Below are 21,226 nucleotides of genomic sequence, written 5' to 3' on the forward strand. Positions count from 1 at the left end.
CTCGATAAATAAAATACGCATGAGAAAGGTTTTAAAAAAAAAAAATACCTTGCTGTCCTTCATTCCAGCCAAGTGCTGAATTGCTCCCGAAATCCCGACAGCGATATAGAGATCCTGAAAAATGTAAAAGAGAAAATAATATAGTATAATATGGTATGTCAGCTCATACTCTTTACAATAATTTACAGTCATTTCCACAACACAGAATAGATTCTAACCACCCCGGGTCAATATCCACCTGCATAGGTAGTGGAGGCCAGTTCATTGCCTATATTTAAGGGGGAGTTAGATGTGGCCCTTGTGGCTAAAAGTATCAGGGGATATGGAGAGAAGGCAGGTACAGGATACTGAGTTGGATGATCAGCCATGATCATATTGAATGGCGGTGCAGGCTCGAAGGGCCGAATGGCGTACTCATGCACCTATTTTCTATGTTTCTATATCTGGCTTATTTTAGTACAGTTTATTGAGAAATGCAGCATGGAAACAGGCCCTTCAGCCCATCGACACATAGGATGGCACAGTGGTGCAACAGTAGATTTGCTACCTTACATCACCAGAGACTTGGGCTCGACCTGACTACAGGTGCTGTTTGTATGGAGTTTTACATTCTCCCTGTGACCACGTTGGTTTTCTCCAGCACTCTAAAGACATACAGGATTGTAGGTTAATTGGTTTAGGTAAAAATTGTAAAATTGGATCTAATGTGCAGGATAATGTAAGTATCCGGTGGATCGCTGGTCAGCGTGAACTCAGTGGGCCAAAGGACCTGTTCCCGAGCTGTATCTCTAAAGCCTAAAAGCCTACCGAGTCTACATGATCATCGATCAACCATTCACACTCGATCTGTTGCCCCACTTCTCATGCACTTCCTACACACACGGTGCAATTCACAGAGACTAATTGACCTTGGGGATGTGGGAGGAAACCGGAGCACCCAGAGGAAACCCACGTGGTTATCAGGGGAACGTACAAACTCAACACAGACAGCATCCGTATCAAACCTGGATCACTGGTGCTGTGAGGCAGCAGCTCTACCAGCTGCGCCACTGTGCTACCCTTTAAAGTGTATTCACATTTGTATCTGCAGCAGCTCAGATTTTCATTGTTTTCTGCCAACACTCCTTAAGGGCCTGTCCCACTTTCACCACCTCTGCCGAGTTTGCCCTTGACTCATACTCGCAGCATGGTCGTAAGTAGGTCGTAGCAGGCCGTGATGCTAGTCGTAGGTACTCGTGGCATCAAGTAGGTCGGGGCGTTTTTTCTAGCATGATGAAAATGTCCACGAGTAAAAAAGGTTGTGAATTAGGTCATGAAAGTGGTACAGGCCCTTAAGCCCCATGCATTTAACCACATTTTTGGTTACTAGACCGAATGTCTTCTTATGCTACTCAGTTAGATTTTGTCTGTTTAATATCCCTGTGAAGTGATTGTGTATATTGTACTGTTAACAGACATCCTTTCTAAGTGTAAGTAAGTTTATTGGCCAAGTATTCACATACAAGGAATTTGCCTTGCTGCTCCGCCCACAGGTAACAACATGACATACAGTGACAGTTACGAATGACTCAGAAAACTCTAAACATTAATAATAATAAAACATTAATGATAAAACACCATTGATCATGTGAACCAACAAAATACCAGATCAAAGGGAGGCTACAGATTTGTGGCTGTTGAGTAGAGCAACTACTCGTGAATAAAAACATGCAAGGTATTGTTAAATGATTTCCTCTGTCATAAATACAATTTAAAAAATAACTTTAGAGATGCCTTAAACAGCAGTTGCTGGAATCCTGAACAAAAAAGAACAAAGTGTTGGAGGAACTCAGCAGGTCAGGCAGCATCTGTGGAAGGAATGGACCAGGACCCCTTTTCAGACTTTCTTTTCCCAAGAAAAGCCACGATGACCCGCTGAATCCCTCCAAAAAAAACATTATATGGTGCTAATAATCTCAACATCAATAATTAATATGCACCTCAGCAAGCCTGGATTATTACAAATGCTGAAAATACTTTGCAAAATATGATTATTAGTTGATAGACACAAAATGCTGGAGTAACTCAACAGGACAGGCAGCGCCTCAGGAGAGAAGGAATGGGTGACGTTTCGGGTCGAGACCCTTCTTCAGACACCTCGACCCGAAACGTCACCCATTCCTTCTCTCCTGTGATGCTGCCTGTCCCGCTGAGTTACTCTAGCATTTTGTGTCTACCTTCGGTTTAAACCAGCATCTGCAGTTCCATCGTACACGCGATTATTTAGTTGGTCATTTCCCACCAATGAAAGCAAAACAAATATTGGTTTTAAAAAGTTACAAAGTTTGTACTTGCACTACCTTAGTAAATAGAATGAGATAATAGATCAGATATGCAGGTTTTTAGCAACCATGTGTAACCTGACTATTCAGACTTTGAACGATAAAAGTTGCATTGAGGTGATTGTCAACGGAAATTTCCTACTGAATGTACAATAGAAATCTGGTCCAAATATCAGAAACCTGAACTGCAAAGACATATTGTAACTCATTGTTGCACATTGTTACACATCGTAACACATTGTTGCACATTGTTACACATCATAACACATTGTTGCACATTGTTGCAATTTGTCGCATATTGCAGTACATCGTTACACTGCAAACAACCGTCTTTATAAAGGCAGGAAAAAAAAAGGGTTTCTTAAACAGTAGCTCCTTAAACCAAAAATCCGATTCTACACTACACAGCTAGTGCACTGTCTCTCCCAGAGGTTTTTACACGGATATACAGGGAATGAAGGAATATGGATCACGTGCAGGCAGAGATTAGTTTATCTCGGCATGTTTGGCATGGTCATAGTGGGCCAAAGGGCATGTTCCTATGCTGCACTGTTCTATGTGTCCATATATATACATACACACACACACACACACATATATATATAATATGTGTGTGTGTGTGTGTGTGTGTGTATATTTGTGAGTGTGAGTATTTGTGAGTGTGAGTATTTGTGTGTGTGTGTGTGTGAAGGTGTGAGTGTGTGTATTTGTGAGTGTGTGTGTGTATTTGTGAGTGTTATGAGAGTGTGTGCGAGTGTATGTGTATTTGTGAGTGTGTGCGAGTGTATGTGTATTTTTGAGTGTGTGTGAGTGTGTGTGTGTGTGTGTGTGAGAGTGTGTGTGTGTGTGTGTGTGTGTGTGTGTGTGTGTGTGTGTGTGTGTGTGTGCGAGTGTATGTGTATTTGTGAGTGTGTGTGTGTGCGAGTGTGTGTATTTGTGAGTGTGTGTGAGAGTGTGTGTGAGAGTGTGTGTGTGTGTGTGCGTGCGTGCGTGTGTGTGTGTGTGTGTGTGTGTGTATTTGTGAGTGTGTGTGTGCGTGCGAGTGTGTGTGTATTTGTGAGTGTGTGTGAGTGAGTGTGTGAGTGTGTGAGTGTGTGAGTGAGTGAGTGAGTGAGTGAGTGAGTGAGTGAGTGAGTGAGTGAGTGAGTGAGTGAGTGAGTGAGTGAGTGAGTGAGTGAGTGTGTGTGTGTGTGTGTGTGTGTGTGCGGACTTTTTTTCTCTCTCGTTTATTACATTCTTTAAGGTGTACCATGTTGACATATTCTGTTGTGCTGCTGCAAGTAAGAATTTAATTGTTCTATCTGGGACATACGACAATAAAATACTCTTGACTATGTTAAGTTCTTGTCAATTGAACCCAGACATAACGCTCAAATTTCCCCCCCAGTTTTTCGTAAAAGGAAGCAAACTCCAATTCAAATTGAATTCCAATTCAACATCAGTTTGAAGGAAGATCCCGACCAAAAACATCACTGATCCACATTCTTCAGAGAGGCTGCCTGACCCACTGAGTTACTCTAGCATTTTGTGTCTTTCTTTGGTATAAACTCGCATCTGCACCTCCGTGTTATTAGAGCAAACTCCAATTCTCGTTGCAAGTTTATTGGCAAATTTGCTTCCCCTACTTTCTTGCAGAGCTTTTGTTACGGTTACATGACTGAAAAAAGAATTCCCCACCCAGTCCTGACTCTGTCAGTGTAAACCAGATCATCCAGTCTACGACACGAAACGATAAAACGTTATTCACCCCTGGAGAGAAATTGTTCTGCCGACAGTCACAACAAACTTGAAATTAAAAGTGAAAAGAAAAAGAAAAAGACAAGCGACCGTTGGCTGGCTGCCGTGTGCACAGAGCTTTCACCAGATCAAATGAACAGACAACCCAACACAGACTTATCCTGTGGGCAGAGGATTCTAACCCCCCCCCCCCCCCCCCACACACACACAAACACACACTGTACCAGAAGATAAATGGTACCAAATCTCGTTGTACCTCTGCAATGACGATAAAATATATTATTATTATTATAAACTCCCTTGGAACAAACATTAAATTACACCAGAGCACTGCTCTGATGCTCAATTCATCCATTTTACTCAAACTAAAATGAAGCATGGTGTATGCTTATCAACAGACTAGAAGTGATGTAAGCATCTAGCTGGAGACCACGATATGGAACAAAATGAAATTATTGCTCATATTCTATGTTCGCTCTTCTAGGGAGATGCTAACTGCATTTAGTTGTCTCTGTACTGTACACTGCACAATGACAATCATGTTTGAATCTGAATCTGAATCTGAAATTAGAATTGCCCAACAATGATGAAATGCTGAAAATTTTGTCCCAAACGATTTGTAAACATTTGTTTTTCCACCTTAAAGAGGGTCCAAAATAATCAAAGAAACACCATGCTAAGCGCTTTTGTGCTTTTAAATTAAAAGTGTATCGAGGTGAAGACAAAAAATCCATTCAATTGGAAACAGTGCTGTATGATCTGACCATCAACTACTGGGACTGCTTTTAACCATCGCCAAACAACAGAAAATCTCATAGTACACAATTCTTCGGTCTTGTACAAGTATTCACTTTGTCCTGGACTATCCGCTTGATGGTTTAGTGTTCTGTCTTCATCTGTCCCCAGACACACACCCTGACCACTGCATTAAATATCGATGTTTCGCATTCTTTCAAAAAGCTTAAGTGAATTTGTCCATTGCATGGAAGAGATTGCATTCTTGCGAATAGAGAAAGGCCCGACGGCAAAAATATTCAGCAGGTCACGCAGCAGGTGTGGAGAAATAAATAAAAATTAACATTTCAAGTTAACGATTTACGTGTAGCAAGGAACAGTGAAAATCTTTTGGTGAGTGCTAACCAGTCAGCAGAAAGACAATACATGATTACAATCGATCCATTTACAGTGTATAATGCCCCTGTCCCACTTAGGAAACCTGGAGGGAAACTTTGCGCCCCACCCAAGGTTTCCGTGCGGTTCCCGGAGGTTTTTGTCAGTCTCCCTACCTGCTTCCACTACCTGCAACCTCCGGCAACCACCTGCAACCTCCGGGAACCGCACGGAAACCTTGGGTGGGGCGCAAAGTCTCCAGAGGTTTCCGTTCAGGTTTCCTAAGTGGGACAGGGGCTTTATTAGGTAATAACGTTTAGTGCAAGGTAAAGCCAGCAAAGTCCGATCAAGGATAGTCCGAGGTTCATCAAAGAGGTAGATAGTAGTTCAGCACTATCTAGCCCATTGCTTTGGTTTATTCTTAAGAAAGATGGTGGCAACATTAACCTAGATAAGTACGCACTTTCAGGGGCCAAAGTAGAAGAAATGAAAGTAATTTAAAGTGGGAATAAAAAGATCTTTATGTGACCGACATCTCCCAGACTTCTTATGTCATCGGGACTTTTCAATAAATATCCATTTACAATTTAATCAGTTTGATCCACAAAGACTCCATACATTTGCCATAAATAGGAATACTGAGATTTATTAAATACAGCCAAAGTCTCTTTAAAAGGCAGATGCAAAGATTAACCATCTACATTTGTTTAAATTTGCAACTATCTAATCACAAATGCCTTAAATCCCACATGAACGGGACAATTTAAACTTAGGAGCAGATTATATTGCAAAGCAGATATGTAATATATTGTTACAAGAAGATCAAATAAATTTTGTTAATAATTACTTTGGACTGTTGCGATTTAATTAGACGATAGCACAGGAGTGCCTTAGGGGGCCTTCTAGCGAGTTGGAAAACGCGCTGAGGGGTTAGGGTGGGGGTAGGGGTGGTGGAAAGGCACTGGTTTCTGCAATTTCAGCTCTATATTTTACACTCACAAATTACTGAAGAAAATGTCAGCTAGCCAGGCGGGGAAACCACATTATAAACCAGGCACCTCAAAATGGAAAAAAAACACCATTTCAGCAGAGGGCCGCACGTTAATCAAAGTTAGCGGCCCTACAAAGTGGTACATTTTTCATTTGAGACAGACACGACCAAAATGGAATGCAAAAAGACTATTGAAACAAAGGCTGCGGCAGCCTTTGTTTCAATAGTCTTTTTGCATTCCATTTTGGTCGTGTTAGAACGTTATGTCATCCTGAAGAAGAGGAAACTGAATTGCTGCTTAGAATGCTTTGGAAAAATTGGTGAGGAATATTTGTGATGGGTGAGAACGCAAGATTAGCGAGAGGAACCACGAGAATGAAGAGAGAGAGGGAGAGAGAGAAGGAGAGAGAGGGGAGAGAGAGGGGAGAGAGGGGGGAGAGAGGGGGGAGAGAGGCGAGAGAGGGGGGAGAGAGGGGGGAGAGAGGAGGGAGAGGGGAGGGGGAGGGGGGGAGAGGGGGGGAGAGAGGGGGAGAGCGGGGGGGGGGGGGGGGGGGGGAGAGAGGGGGGGAGAGAGGGAAGGATGGGACAAAGACCCATCATTTATTTATTTGCCTCTGTACTCCACAATTTGGGATTTGTAATAGAAAAAAATTACAAGTGCTTAAAGTGCACATTGTCAGATTTTAATAAGGTCATTTTATACATTTTGGTTTCACCATGTAGAAATTACAGCAGTGTTTATACATAGTGCCCCCATTTCAGGGCACCATAATGTTTGGGACATAGCAGTGTCATGTAAATGAAAGTAGTCATGTTTAGTATTTTGTTGCATATCCTTTGCATGCAATGACTGCTTGAAGCCTGGATTCATGGACATCACCAGTTGCTGGGTGTCTTTTCTGGTGATGCTCTGCCAGGCCTGTATTGCAGCCATCTTTAGCTTATGCCTGTTTTGGGGGCTAGTCCCCTTCATGTTTCTCTTCAGCATATAAAAGGCATGCTAAATTAGGTACAGATCAGGTGATTGACTTGGCCACTCAGGAATTGGCCATTTTTTAGCTTTGAGAAACTCCTTTGTTGCTTTAGCAATTTGTTTAGGATCATTGTCTTGCTGTAGAATGAACTACTGGCCAATGTGTTTTGAGGCATTTGTTTGAACTTGAGCAGATAGGATGTGTCTATACACTTCAGAATTCATTATGTTACTACCATCAACAGTTGTATCATCAATGAAGATAAGTGAGCCAGTATCTTCAGAGCCATACATGCCCAGGCCATCACACCCCCACCACCGTGTTTCACAGATGAGGTGGTATGCTTTGGATCTTGGGCAGTTCCTTCTCTCCTCCGTACTTTGCTCTTGCCTTCACACTGATATAAGTTAATCTTCATCTCATCTGTCCACAAGACCTTTTTGATCTTTTAAGTACTTATTGGCAAACTGTAAACTGGCCATCCTATTTTTGCAGCTAACCAGTGGTTTGCATCTTGCAGTGTAGCCTCTGTATTTCTGTTCATTGAGTCTTCTGTGGACAGTGGTCATTGATAAATCCACACCTGACTCCTGAAGACAACAGGTGCAGTAGGCCATTCAGCTCTTCGAGCCAGCACCGCAATTCAATGTGATCATGGCTGATCATCCCCAACCAGTACCCCGTTCCTGCCTTCTCCCCTACAGTGGAGGGCACTGTAGATAGACAATTTATGGGCTTGGCAGGTAAAGCTCGTGAGTCGGGATTTTATTACAAGCACGTTTCCGGGTAAATTTCACACTGTTTGCGTTCCATTGCCATCGAAAGAAAGATTGAAGAAAATGCCAGACTCAGAGGCCAGTTCTTTTGTGTAAGAGGAGGACAAAAATGCACAGATAAACTGATTCTTTTTAAATGGCTGCACTTCAGTCAATCTGTCTAAGCTTCTGCTTACATGAAAGATGATACACTAAACATATGCTTTAGGAGACGAGGTGGGGTGTCAAAGGAACACATGGTGACACATGATATGTAATGCAGACTCCTTCCTTTCTGCTGAACGTACATGGCATTGGCCATTTAATCAAGAGGAACAATGAAATCAACTTCACAAGATCTACTTACGTCAAATGCTTTAGAGTTTTGCTCGACAAAGTCTCATGAAAGGACATTTGCCACGATATTAGTATCAAATTATCTTCCACGTGAAATTCTTCCCAATACTTCACAGAAGGGAATTGGCAATTTTGTTTTGAATCAGGGAGTTTTTATTAGTCTTGTATTTAAGCAAAGTATTTATTAATAGTATTTATAGCAAAGTATTTATTAAAAAAACATGACATTAGACTCATCAAGATAACCCTAGATGAAATGGGATTAATTGGCTCATTGTCATTTTATTCGTTATTAGCAAGGAAACAGAGGTCTGGGTGTATCTGCTCCACACTTGTTTCCTCACAAGTCTATGGCTTTCTCCAGCTTCCATCAGGGAGACCATGTAACGACTCTCTTGGTGAGTGCTTAGGGTGTCTGCTGGAGTGAGAGGCCCTGCACTGCTTCCTTCTGGGCTCCAGGGAGCATCGCATCAATTGCTCTCAGCTAAATGCACTTGCCCATGAATATTTCAGTACAATTTAATGTTTCTGTACAAACCCCTCAGGAGCAAAGCATCAATTTGTGAACAGAGCTCTCGCAGAGTTAAAAGCCAGGCCATATACTGCAAGATCAAAAAGTCCGGAAACCTGCTGGGAATTTATTTTTAGTAAAAGCAGGAGACAGCGGTGAAGCTAGCCTTTAAGAGTTCCTGCTGCACACAAACATACTCCCAGAAGTTTCTCCTGCGGTCTACCCAACTCCCAGCACAGACAAATCATTTTGCTTTTCCAAGACAAAAAGACAACGTGGAAAGCACAGCAATTTGCAAGCCTCGACCCAAACCACTAAAGGTCCCGACAGATGCCAGTTGTTCCATATTACTCCATTTACAGTAACGCATGAACCCACATAATCTGCCGCCAGGACTACAAAGCACATTGTAAAAACTAACACAGCCTCCAGTGAAAAATGGATTGAAACAATTTTCAAACCACAACTAGTTACCTCACCCATTATTTCTCTCCAGAGATGCTGTCTGTCCTGCTGAGCTACTCCAGCATTTTGTCTCTATCCTCGGTGTAAACCAGCGTCTGCAGTTCCTTCCTGCACTAGTTATTCCGGCTGGAGAGATGTTAACTCAGTCAGACGTGTCATGCGGGTACATGACAATACACAAACATATGCACTCTGCCACACATGGGCTTATACTTACAGCCTGCTGTATGCCATCTCTAATTCAAACCATCACTCAGTGAACAATAACTTCCCAAACGCGCTTCGAAAAGCAATGAGAGTCCCTCCGTACTACACAGGAGCGCCGGTGTGGTTTCATGTATTCTAGACTTGTAATGGAAACTAATTCCACAAGCTATGACAATGACGTGGAAGTGCTACAAACTTGGAGTCAGGTAGATAGTGTTTAATTAAGGATGAACAGTACATTCTGCGGCTGGGAAAATCAGAAATACTTCAAAGTAACTGCCACGGACAGTTAGTACTTCGTAGCTACTGCATAGGTTAAATATCCCATCTGTGCTCCGTCATCTGTGTAGAACTATTCCAACATTTTAACCTGAGCATCACTTTCTGGTGTTGCAAAAATATTATACGAGATCAGAGCTACAAAAAATAATTTCCAGGATACAAGCAGGATACAAGGGAAAGACTTGCCGACTAGGCATTCATGGTAACATCTTCTAACGTGCTATTTAACTTTCAGCCAAAATTGAAATGGTGAAAAGGACCCAAGAGAGTAATACTGGTTCGATCTATCTACAGGATTCGAGAATTACATGTTTTTTATATTAATGAAAGCCTGGTCAATTTCCATATTCGTGCTATATTTTATACTATTTATTCTAAGTAGTTCTGCATTTTATAAGTTTACACACAAAACTAACTGGAAAATTAAATGCGCTATTTCTGATTAGAAAGTGATGAGGAGCACCGGATATCAATATTTACCATTCATTTGATAGACTCAAAGTGCTAATTCAAAATTCAGAAGGATCTTGATCCAAAACGCACCCATTCCTTCTCTCCAAAGATGCTGCCTGTCCCGCTGAGTTACTCCAGTATTTTGTGTCTATTTTCGGTTTAAAGCAACATCTGCAGTTCCTTCCTACACTTTACCATTCATGTAATATACTTAACATACACAATCTACACACCTTGCTGTGTGGTGTTAGTAATATGCCAGGCTACATCACAAGAGTTTTACTTCTTTGGGTACCAAATGGAACTCAGAAAATATATTCACCTGGAAATCCCTGTCTCACTTCCAAGCTTTCGTTGTACTGAAACGCGGGGATAAGGGTCTCTGTATTTCAAGCCAGTACTATGCCTGTTGCACCTCCCACATATGTTGAAGGGGTAGATAGGAGGTTGAGTGAGAAAGGAACAAAAGGATGCACCAGCAAGGTCAGACGAGTGATGAGTTAGACCTTCAAACTCACCAAACTTTGATCAACTTTGAAAAATTGCAGTGAATTGTAGATGCAGCCCAGGCCATCACGCAAACCAACCTGCCTTCCATTGACTCCATCCACACTTCACACTGCCTCGGCAAGGCCACCAGCATGAGTCTCACTCCGGACACATCCTTCTTCTCCCTTCTCCCACCAGGCAAGGGGTACAAACGCACACCTCCAGCTTCTTCCCAGCTTTTATCAGGCAACTGAACCATCCTCTCACCAGCTTGAGAGCGAGTTGGGCGAGTCCAGAACCAGAGGCCACAGTCTTAGAATAAAGGGGAGGTCATTTAAGACTGAAGTGAGAAAAAACTTTTTCACCCAGAGAGTTGTGAATTTGTGGAATTCCCTGCCACAGAGGGCAGTGGAGGCCAAATCACTGGATGGATTTAAGAGAGAGTTAGAAAGAGCTCTAGGGGCTAGTGGAGTCAAGGGATATGGGGAGAAGGCAGGCACAAGTTATTGATAGGGGACGATCAGCCATGATCACAATGAATGGCGGTGCTGGCTCGAAGGGCCGAATGGCCTCATCCTGCACCTATTTTCTACGTTTCTATGTCCTGGCCTACCATCCACTTCAAATGAGACCCTCGGACTAACTTTAATCGGACTTCCCTCTATCCTGTATCTGTGCACTGTGGACGGCTTGATTGTAATCATGTTTAATCATTCCGCTGACTGGATAGCATGCAAAAAAAACTTTTCACTGTACCTTGATATACATGACAATAAACTAAACTAATCTTAAAAACCACCACTATGGACTGAATGGTCTATGCTAAATATTCTGAAGTTCACAAGATTTTAAAAGGATTAAATGTTAATGTAGAACTTTCATAGACCCTACTTAAACGGTCTTAGAATGAATAGAAGTCTGCTCAAATCTCTCAATACGCTACCAGCAGGGAGAGGAGCCCATGTCCAAGCATCCATACACTGCCAACTTGAATCACCAGCATAAAATTCACAGCTAGACTGCATACATCAAATGTAGTCAGTTGTAAATATATCGGATTGGAGGCTGCAATATAACAAAATAATGCGTCAGAGTTATTTAGTAACAGCTGGCTCAGTTTCTGTTTAATTTTCAGTAAGAACAGCTGGAAATTAAAATAAATTGCCAAATCCATTCTATGGGTGATTTCAATGTGTGAGCTACAGTCAGGGTGTTTTACCTCTCGTTGCAGGTTCCCGGAGGTTTTTGTCAGTCTCCCTACCTGCTTCCACTACCTGCAACCTCCGGCAACCACCTGCAACCTCCGGGAACCGCACGGAAACCTTGGGTGGGGCACAAAGTCCCCAGAGGTTTCCGTTCAGGTTTCCTAAGTGGGACAGGGGCATAAGCACATCACATGCAGATTGGTGAGGTGAGAAACAAAATCATATTCAATTTACACACACACAAATAAAGTCCATGCAGAGAACAAGCACTTATGCCTGCTTTGCGAGGCACTTCTGCGTTTAGAGGCTGTGTGTATTCTCAGGGCACATTATTTATGTGCACTTATGGGTCTCACTAACCATTGAGAGCTTCAGCTGAGCCACAGAGAACAAATGCAATGTTCCTCAGTGAAACTCGGTAATGTCCAATATCCTTTAATGGAACCTTAAGATGAAAGATTCTAAAAAAAGTTCCCTCAGAATGTTAAGCAATTAACCCTCTGAGCACATGTACCGTCTTGCGAGTAAAACCCACATCGAATATTTATTTTAATTTTCACAGTTCTCTATCGCTTAAAGATGACAAAATCCAATTCAAGTCAGTCCATTAATGTGAATGTCACAGAAACATAGAAAATAGGTGCAGGAGTAGGTCATTCGGCCCTTCGAGCCTGCACAGCCATTCAATGTTCATATCCAGTGCACGACACAAATAAATGCTATAAATAATTTTTTTAAATGGACCTTTAACGTGAAGTGGAAATACAAGTCTAAAATATCCACGATTTAAAATCCATGATTTCTATAGAGCTAATAGAAACATAGAAAATAGGTGCAGGAGTAGGCCATTCGGCCCTTCGAGCCTGCACCGCCATTCAATATGATCATGGCTGATCATCCAACTCAGTATCCTGTACCTGCCTTCTCTCCATACCCCCTGATCCCTTTAGCCACAAGGGCCACATCTAACTCCCTCTTAAATATAGCCAATGAACTGGCCTCAACTACCTTCTGTGGCAGAGAATTCCAGAGATTTACCACTCTGTGTGAAAAATGTTTTCCTCATCTCGGTCCTAAAAGATTTCCCCCTTATCCTTAAACTGTGACCCCTTGTTCTGGACTTCCCCAACATCGGAAACAATCTTCCTGCATCTAGCCTGTCCAACCCCTTAAGAATTTTGTAAGTTTCTATAAGATCCCCCCACAATCTTCTAAATTCTAGCGAGTACAAACCGAGTCTATCCAGTCTTTCTTCATATGAAAGTCCTGACATCCCAGGAATCAGTTAGGAAATAAAATGTAAATCAGATGCTGGAAAAACCAGAGCGATTTTATTAACAAACAATAACCGAGAACTGAAGCAACTAACCCTATCTATGAAATTTACTACCTAGATCCAGAGAGGAAAATGCCTAAACTGAAACCAAGGATCTCCTGTCTCTGGTTAAGATGACTATTTTAATCCACCTTGTCTCGTTTCAAGTTGTGCCACAATTCCCGTCGACAAAACGGAACTAATTCACAACTATTAACATGGTTAAGCAGTAACTTGTCACAATCCACAAAACTATCAAGAGTTTCCAGCACTCTTTGCACCAGAGTGTCAACAAGTAGCACAGTGGCACTGCGGTAGAGTTGGTGCCTTACAACACCAGAGACCCGGATTCAATCCTAACTATGGGTGCTGCCTGTATCGAATTTGTACGTTCGCCCTGTGACCGCGTGGGATTTCTCCGGGTGCACCGGTTTCCTCCCACATTCCAAACGACGTGTAGGTTTGTAGGTTAATTGGCTTCTGTAAATTGTCCTTCGTTGTGAGGAATGCAAAACTGGGATAACATAGAACTAATCGTGGGTTGGCATGGACTTAGTGGGCTGAAGGGTCTGTTTGCACACTGTATCTCTAAACTAAACTACCAGAGTGCCAGATGTGTCTGCCAATGTAAATGTGCTTTTGAAGCAACAAAGCCACTGTGCATATTCAAAACCTTTAACTTAATCAGCTGTCGTTCAACAAAAGGAACTCCTGGTGTTTGTTAATGCAGCTGAGATCTTGGAATCTGATTTATATACATACTGAGAAGTAAACACACTCATTTTGGCTTTCCAGCACACCATTTGCCTCGGAAATACAATCTAGCAGCTAAAACTGTCAACAGTGCACTGAGCAACTTCAGGTCAAGTATTATACTTACGGGTGCCACAATCTTTCCAGTCTGTCCAACTTGTAAATCATTTGGCACGAATCCTGCATCTACCGCAGCTCGAGAAGCACCCACTACAATATGAAAGTAAAAGGTGTCAATAGTTGTCTTGTTACAGAACTTACTGGTATATTTTAAAACTGATTTTTTTCTATTTTTAAATGTAAATTCCTGAATGGTCTCAAAGATCTTTTTATTTATATTTTATGCATTTAACTGATAATTATAAAACATATTCCTAAAGACCTCTTTCAAAAATTCCAACTTTAATTTTACCTACATGTTGGTAATATATAGAAATGTCTACTATAAATTTTCCTTTAAAATATGTCGCTCTGAAACACGCATGAACTACTAACTAATCACGTTTGTTCATATGAAATACGCTAGGCAGTGATGAAGCAGCTTAAGAAATCAAAAAGTTCAGATTACAAAAAACGCATTGGCAATGTATAATGTATAAAAAAATGCATTACCAATCTAATTTGTGAATATTATTGTCATTACCAATTTAATTGCAATTTATATTACAAACTATAAGTATGTGCATTTTCCTTTATAAAACATTTTTATGAGTCTAAAGTGGCACACAACCCAAACAAAAATAAAACTGAATAACTTAAACCCTAACGTCCTGGTGCAAGTTTCAAATCCAGACTTAAAATTGTAACATAGAAATCATGACTTCATTCAATAACTTGGAGTGAATTCATAGAACTCCAACATTCAAAATTAAATTATGACATGAGATGGATGGATATTCCTCTCCCAAACTTTTGATTCTGTTGTGTTACCAAGCACTGAGCTCAAAGCAGAAGACCCGATGCAGAACTCTGTTAGCTTATTGCAGCAGGGAATGCTTTTTAAACAGAAGATAGACATAAGATGCTGGAGTAACTCAGCGGGATAGGTAGCATCTCTGGAGAGCAGGAATGGGTGATGCTTCGGGTCGAGACCCTTCTTCAGAGGGACCCGAAACGTTACCCATTCCTTCTCTCCAGAGATGCTGCCTGTCCCGCTGAGTTACTCCAGTATCTTCGGTATAAACCAGTATCTGCAGTTTCTTCCTAACAGATGTGCTGAAATCAAACGTTCAACCATTATTTTCAAACGGAAAATAGGGGGATAAATACTGCACGATGTGCAGACAAAATCTAATCCTAAAGCCAAGTTGTAGCTTCAATCGTCACGTATTTGTTACAAATTCCCACGTGTACATTTACAATGGAAATTTGACACTCCAAATAGGCTCCCTCACCGGAGATGAGACTGCAAAAACATCTGCTAATTTTGGGTACATAAATACACTCTGAAAAATTAAAATGGTAATCCACACTGTAAACAGCCTTTGTTGATAAGTGAAAATGTTGGCAAGGAATGTGCACAGAGAGAAGCCACACCATTTTCGTGTCTAATAATTAAAAGTGGTGTACCTCACGGTACACGAGTTGACACGCTAATGTCACAAAGGCTCAGGCTGTGCTTACTGACAGAGAGTGTTGCTGCAGGTCCCTTTTGTCGACCATGTCAGTACAGAAGCAGCAGCAGCCCAGGTTTCACCACGAGCTGGGAAATTATGCAACACACTTTTAAAAGACCTGCAAAATTACCTGATGTAGTTTTCATCGGAATAACTGAGATCATGAGACGAGGGACCATCTCGCCAGGGATTTTTGCCCCAATAAATGTTACAATGAAGCGATCCCCAATAACTTCAGAACAATATACTGGAGGAACAGTAAAATAAGGAGGCAAATGACACTCATCTACAAGAAAGAATGGGCTATTAAAGAAAGCACCTACCAGCAGCGTGTAATTTGTCAGCCAAGTCATACAATAACTTGAAGTTGTCTCCACTCTTTAAACCACGGCCTAAAAAGTATTAAAACAAATAAATGGTTTAAAGTGAATTTACAGAGCATATAACCAATATAAACATACAGAGAAAATTCATTTTAAATGCAATGGGCTAGATGTACAAAAAGTCCAGAAAGAATGCCTGAGAGATTCTATTATTTTCCTCTAGAAAAAAGGTTTTGTCTAATATACTTCAACAAATCATCACTGGTTAGTTGTGGGAACAAAAGAACTGCAAATACTGGTTAATACACAAAAGAACAAAGTGCTGGAGTAACTCAGCAAGTCAGGCAGCATCTCTGGAGAACATGGAGAGGTGATGTTTTAGGTTGAGACCCTACTTCAGGCTGGAAGCACGAGTCTAAAGAAACGTCACCCATCTATGTTCTCCAGAGATGCTGCCTGACCTGCTGAGTTACTCCAGCACATGGCATCCATTCATCACCGTTCCTTTACATGCAGTTAAAGTTGGTCCATATAGAGCTATTGAGTTTCACAACTTATCAGAGTAAATATATGACTAAGGTGGCTTTGCAGATGCCTAAGAAGGGTGTTGACCCGAAATGTCACCCATTCCTTCTCCCCAGAGATGCTGCTTGTCCCGCTGAGTGACTCCAGTTTTTTGTGGCTATCTACATTATTAGAAGGACTGCCATTCCTTCGTCATTGCCATATTGAATTCAAATAATCTGATACCAAGTGGCCAGGACCACAAATAGCAGCCACAAAACTAGAGAGAAAAGAACTATGATTCACTCAGATCATTCAGGGAAAGGAAGCTGCTCCTTGCCTGGTTCAGCCTTTATAGCCTTTAGTAGCGCAGCTGGTGGAGCTGCTGCCTCATATAGCCAGAGACCCAGCTTTGATCCTGACCTCTGTCTGTATGAACTTGGCATGTTCTCCCTGTGTCAGCGTGAGTTTCCTCCAGGTGCTCTGGTTTCCTCCCACAAGCCAAAGATTTGTGTGGGTTTGTAGGCTAATCGGTCTCTGTAAGTGTGTATAGAGTGGTTGCGAAAATGGGATGGCATAGTACTCGTGTGAATAGGTGATCGATGGAATTCAATGGGCCGAAGGGCCCGCTTCCATGTTGTATCTCCAAACTAAATGAAACAGCAATCCATGTGGCACAACAGAACTCAGATGCACTGGTTTTACTCGGGTTACAGGCTCACACGAACAAAAACATTGACATTTTTTAAAGCCATTAATTCCAACCTGTGTAATAATTTAACATTTAAAAAACATACAAAATGCCAAGGATCCTCAAAAATCAGCCTGCTGGAAAGAGAAAGGTTAAGATGCTGGAACATTACCTTTGTGTTTCTCGCTCCATAGCCATACAAGATGTTGACAACATTCCCAATTTTACTACAAATTACCAACGCCACGGGATATGTTTCATTGCTCAATTATCCATATATTTTGCAGGAATAAATGAATGAAGGGAACCAACAAACTATGGGTTACATTTAAAAGCATATTTTATTCAAATTCATTTTTTATTTGCAGAACAAATTTACTTTCCCAATAACAGTATCCAAAAGTATTGTCGAATCCAAAGCTATCCGACCGTAGGATTTGGATTGGATGGGTCAGGCAAAAGAGAAGCAGGGAATTCGAAAAATGTACCAAAGACCAGCACCTGAGACAATATTTTTATTTAAATTATATTTTAAGCATTTATGTGATGCAGATTTATTCATTATTCTTGTAAAGGGCCTGTCCGACGAGCATGCGACTCCATGCGGCAAGCGCAACCTAACGTGGTCGCTTGAGCCGTACGGCCTCGCGGGGCCGGTCCCACTTCGATCGCCGGAGCCTTATGGAGTTGGGCGGAGCTGGTCCCGACATCCCGCGGGGCTCCGAAAAACTGACCATGTTCAAAAATTCCGTGCGGCAACGGCCTACCGGCCCGCAGCCGCCTCAACGCCGTGCGTCACGCGCGAACTTCCCGCGGACTTCGCTCGCACTTCGTGTCACTCACTCGACCTCCGCGCAGCCCCCGCTTCTGGTTAGGTCGTGCTTGCCGCATGGAGTCGCTTAGGTCGCGCTTGCCGCATGGAGTCGCATGCTCGTGGGACAGGCCCTTTACTGATGCAACTCTGGATTGCATTAAACGGCTAAAAGATCCATTTGAGCTAATTACTAAAATATTAAACACTGCATCAACTACTCACCCCCAGATATCACAATTTTCGCACTGGTTAGTTCTGGGCGGTCACTTTTAGACAGATTTTGCTCCAACCATTCGGACAAACCAGCTGCAGCTGGAACTGATACTGAAAACAAAAAAGCAGGAGACCAAAGATTACTTTTTGTAAAGAAAACCAAAAATAAAACTGCAGATGTTGAAAATCTGAGATTAAAAACAGCAAATGCAGGGATCACTCAGCCGTCTGGCAGCATCTGTGGGAAAAGAATCAGAGCTAATCATTCAGGATCTGACTGTCTGAAAAGGTCAATGTAGATTTTACCACTCAGCGTTAATAAGAAAAATATTTTTCACAGGAAACAACTTTGTTAGGACAAAGTCTGGTCAGAGTACAAGGGTGGCAGTGTAAAACAAATATTGCACCCTGATAACCGGAGTAGTTGTTTAGGACATTCTTTAAAAAAAAACAAATGTGGTGACATTAGATAAATTGGTAAAGACATTATCAATGGTGCACACAGCATGATTCTAAAAACAAAGTAAGTGGCAGGGTAGTATACTTTGATGATGTTTGTTTGGGATTGGAGACTGGACAAAGGAAAGTACAACTCCTCTTTGGCCATGTGCAGGCACAGTCTAATGTCTTCCCCTAATGACACAACTATCCAATATTATGGTACACAACACCCTCAGGTTGAGAGCACAAAATTCAGACGTATTGGTTTTGTATTTAGAATTGAGCTTTTGCCAATAATTTGAACTTTTGCTAATAAATACCCCCAAGTTTTTTCTCCCAATTTCCCCGCATGTAAAATATCTAAGAGATATGCAACTCAGAGCCCTCCATGTTGCACTGACCACATACTGCTAAGTATGCAGATTCTTAGAAGACACCAGCTGAGCTTGCTGCTGAACTGTTTGTCCGTTAAAGCGGCACGAGACTGAAGTCATTCCTTAAAATAACTTGGTACCGAATCTCCTACATATATAAATGAATTGTCATGCACTACAAGTCATCAAGGGTATGTAAGCTTTACTTTCTCTATTGTTACCATGAAGCACAGTCTGGTCAGAATTGCTTCAGAAGGAACTGCAGATGCTGGAAAATCGAAGGTACACAAAAATGCTGGAGAAACTCAGCGGGTGCAGCAGCATCTATGGAGCGAAGGAAATAGGCAACGTTTCGGGCCGAAACCCTTCTTCAGACTGATGGGGGGTGGCGGGAAGAAGAAAGGAAAAAGGAGGAGGAGGAGCCCGAGGGCTGAGGGATGGGAGGAGACAGCCCGAGGGCTGAGGAAGGGGAGGAGACAGCAAGGGCTAACAAAATTGGGTCAGAATTAACTGGTCAGAATTGCTGTTGCTTTTGCTATTTAGAACACAGCAAACAGAACAGTACAGGAACACAAGTGACTGGCTCGGATACAATGGACCCAATGGTCTGTTTAGTTCAATAACCTTTCATGACCATGTTAGAGTAATACTCTTCAGGAAACCGACTTAGTCAAACCTAAACACAAGTTTGCGGCCAGATGTCTGACGCCAACACTTATTAGTCTTAAGACCGTTTACCTTCTTCAGAACTTGCATCTCCTCCGTCCGTAGCAGCGGCTTCAAAAGCTGTACCTCGCACAGAGAAAACTTTGACTTCATCGCTCGATTTCACTGTGCACAGAGCATTTCCTATAAACACCCAAGAATCAAGAGGAAAAAAAAAATCTCTTACTTCAAGGTGAACATTGGAGGTCTGGATCTTCTAAAACACATTTGGCTAATTTTTTAGTTATGTTAGTCTCAAACACATGTTATGGATTACATTGGAATATATAGTTTCCTAATCAAAAGGAGCAAGCCACATCCTAAATCCCAACCAATGCACAAATTTAAAGCAGACTAATTTAAGCCACGAGGTATACTACAGAAAGCAAGGCAATAATACCGCACATGGTTCCCGCTGGGTTCAAAGCTTTTGACATTACTTCAAAATGCCAGCAATAGCTTTAGATTTACTAATGTGCAACAAATTCAACTATAGCTACTAAGCTGTAGGAGTGTGGAATTCAGCACAAGCATGCACATTCTCTCTCTCTTATAAAGGACATGTTCTTTTGATCCCTCCCGCTCCAGCCCACAGGTTCATAGCAGGGCCACCAATCAATGAAAACACAACCTCTTCACCCAATTGGAAAAAAAGGATGACTATCAAAGACCACTAGCTGGAGGAACTCGATGAATCAGGCAGCATCTGTGGAGGGACATGCATGGACAATGTTTTGGGTCAGGACCTTTCTTCGTATACCATGAGCTTGACCTGCTGAGTTCCTCCAGCACTTTCAACATTCCAGCATCTGCAGTTTCTTGCATCTCCTTCAAAAAACCCTTCATTTCACCTGTCTCCATGATTATGTGCCTCTCCATCACTCACTATTTATTGTCTTCTGGTGGTATTCCAGTTGCACATACATTCATTTTACACCAATTACAGGCTACGATCGTTGGCGTCAAGCCCACGGGCGCCGACTGTCGGCGAAAGGTTTTCAACATTTCAAAATCCTGCGGCGACCAGAAAAAAAGGTACAACTCTTTGGGCGACTGAGGAGACCTTGTCGCCTGTAATCGCCTAATAAAATCGTCTAAGTGGGACAGGCCCATAACTCTCTGTTGCTGTCTTTTTTTTGGTACAATCTGCCCATGAGACACTTTCCGACACCTTTCATCCCTGGAACCCTCTTCAGGTTATGCACCCAAACATCCTGAAGCCGCCCTTGCTGTATCACTTCTCATTCTCAAGCACCTACTCAAAATCCTACAACCTTGCCTTCAGCTCTGTCTCCTAAAATCGCAGTTCTTGATCTGGCATTCCCAAATACTTCCGGAGATAGAATGCCTTCGAATAGTCACGGCATTCGGGTGCAAGATGTTGCAGCAAATGAGATATGTAACACTTCTGCCTGCTTTGAACAATGAAGTAACCACTGACAACAGCTTGCGTGTTCTATACAGAGCATCAGAAGGGAAATAAAAGATTTAGTGCAGCAGATGGAAGAAATGTAACAATAAAACCTTAAGTGGATTCTTCTTTCGTTCCGTCAGATTCTAGTGAATTATAGAAACGGATACAAATGGCTCAAAGAGTACTTTAAGAAACAAGTTAGGCTG

At 42.0% G+C, this 21,226-nt stretch overlaps 1 protein-coding gene across 2 annotated transcripts in view; it reads right to left on the reverse strand.

The window, feature by feature from the left end:
* Nucleotides 1-21,226, reverse strand: part of etfa (electron transfer flavoprotein subunit alpha) — a 63,921-nt gene that overhangs the window by 15,984 nt on the left and 26,711 nt on the right. For both annotated transcript variants that reach the window (XM_033015148.1, XM_033015146.1), the window contains exons 6-10: nucleotides 19,640-19,750; nucleotides 18,096-18,197; nucleotides 15,865-15,933; nucleotides 14,053-14,135; nucleotides 49-114 (exon numbers count right to left, since the gene is read on the reverse strand). In XM_033015148.1, coding sequence (XP_032871039.1) covers nucleotides 49-114; nucleotides 14,053-14,135; nucleotides 15,865-15,933; nucleotides 18,096-18,197; nucleotides 19,640-19,750 — 431 coding nt within the window. The remainder of the gene's footprint in view (nucleotides 1-48; nucleotides 115-14,052; nucleotides 14,136-15,864; nucleotides 15,934-18,095; nucleotides 18,198-19,639; nucleotides 19,751-21,226) is intronic.

Source organism: Amblyraja radiata, chromosome X, assembly GCF_010909765.2.
Source record: "Amblyraja radiata isolate CabotCenter1 chromosome X, sAmbRad1.1.pri, whole genome shotgun sequence".
NCBI lineage: Eukaryota > Metazoa > Chordata > Chondrichthyes > Rajiformes > Rajidae > Amblyraja > Amblyraja radiata.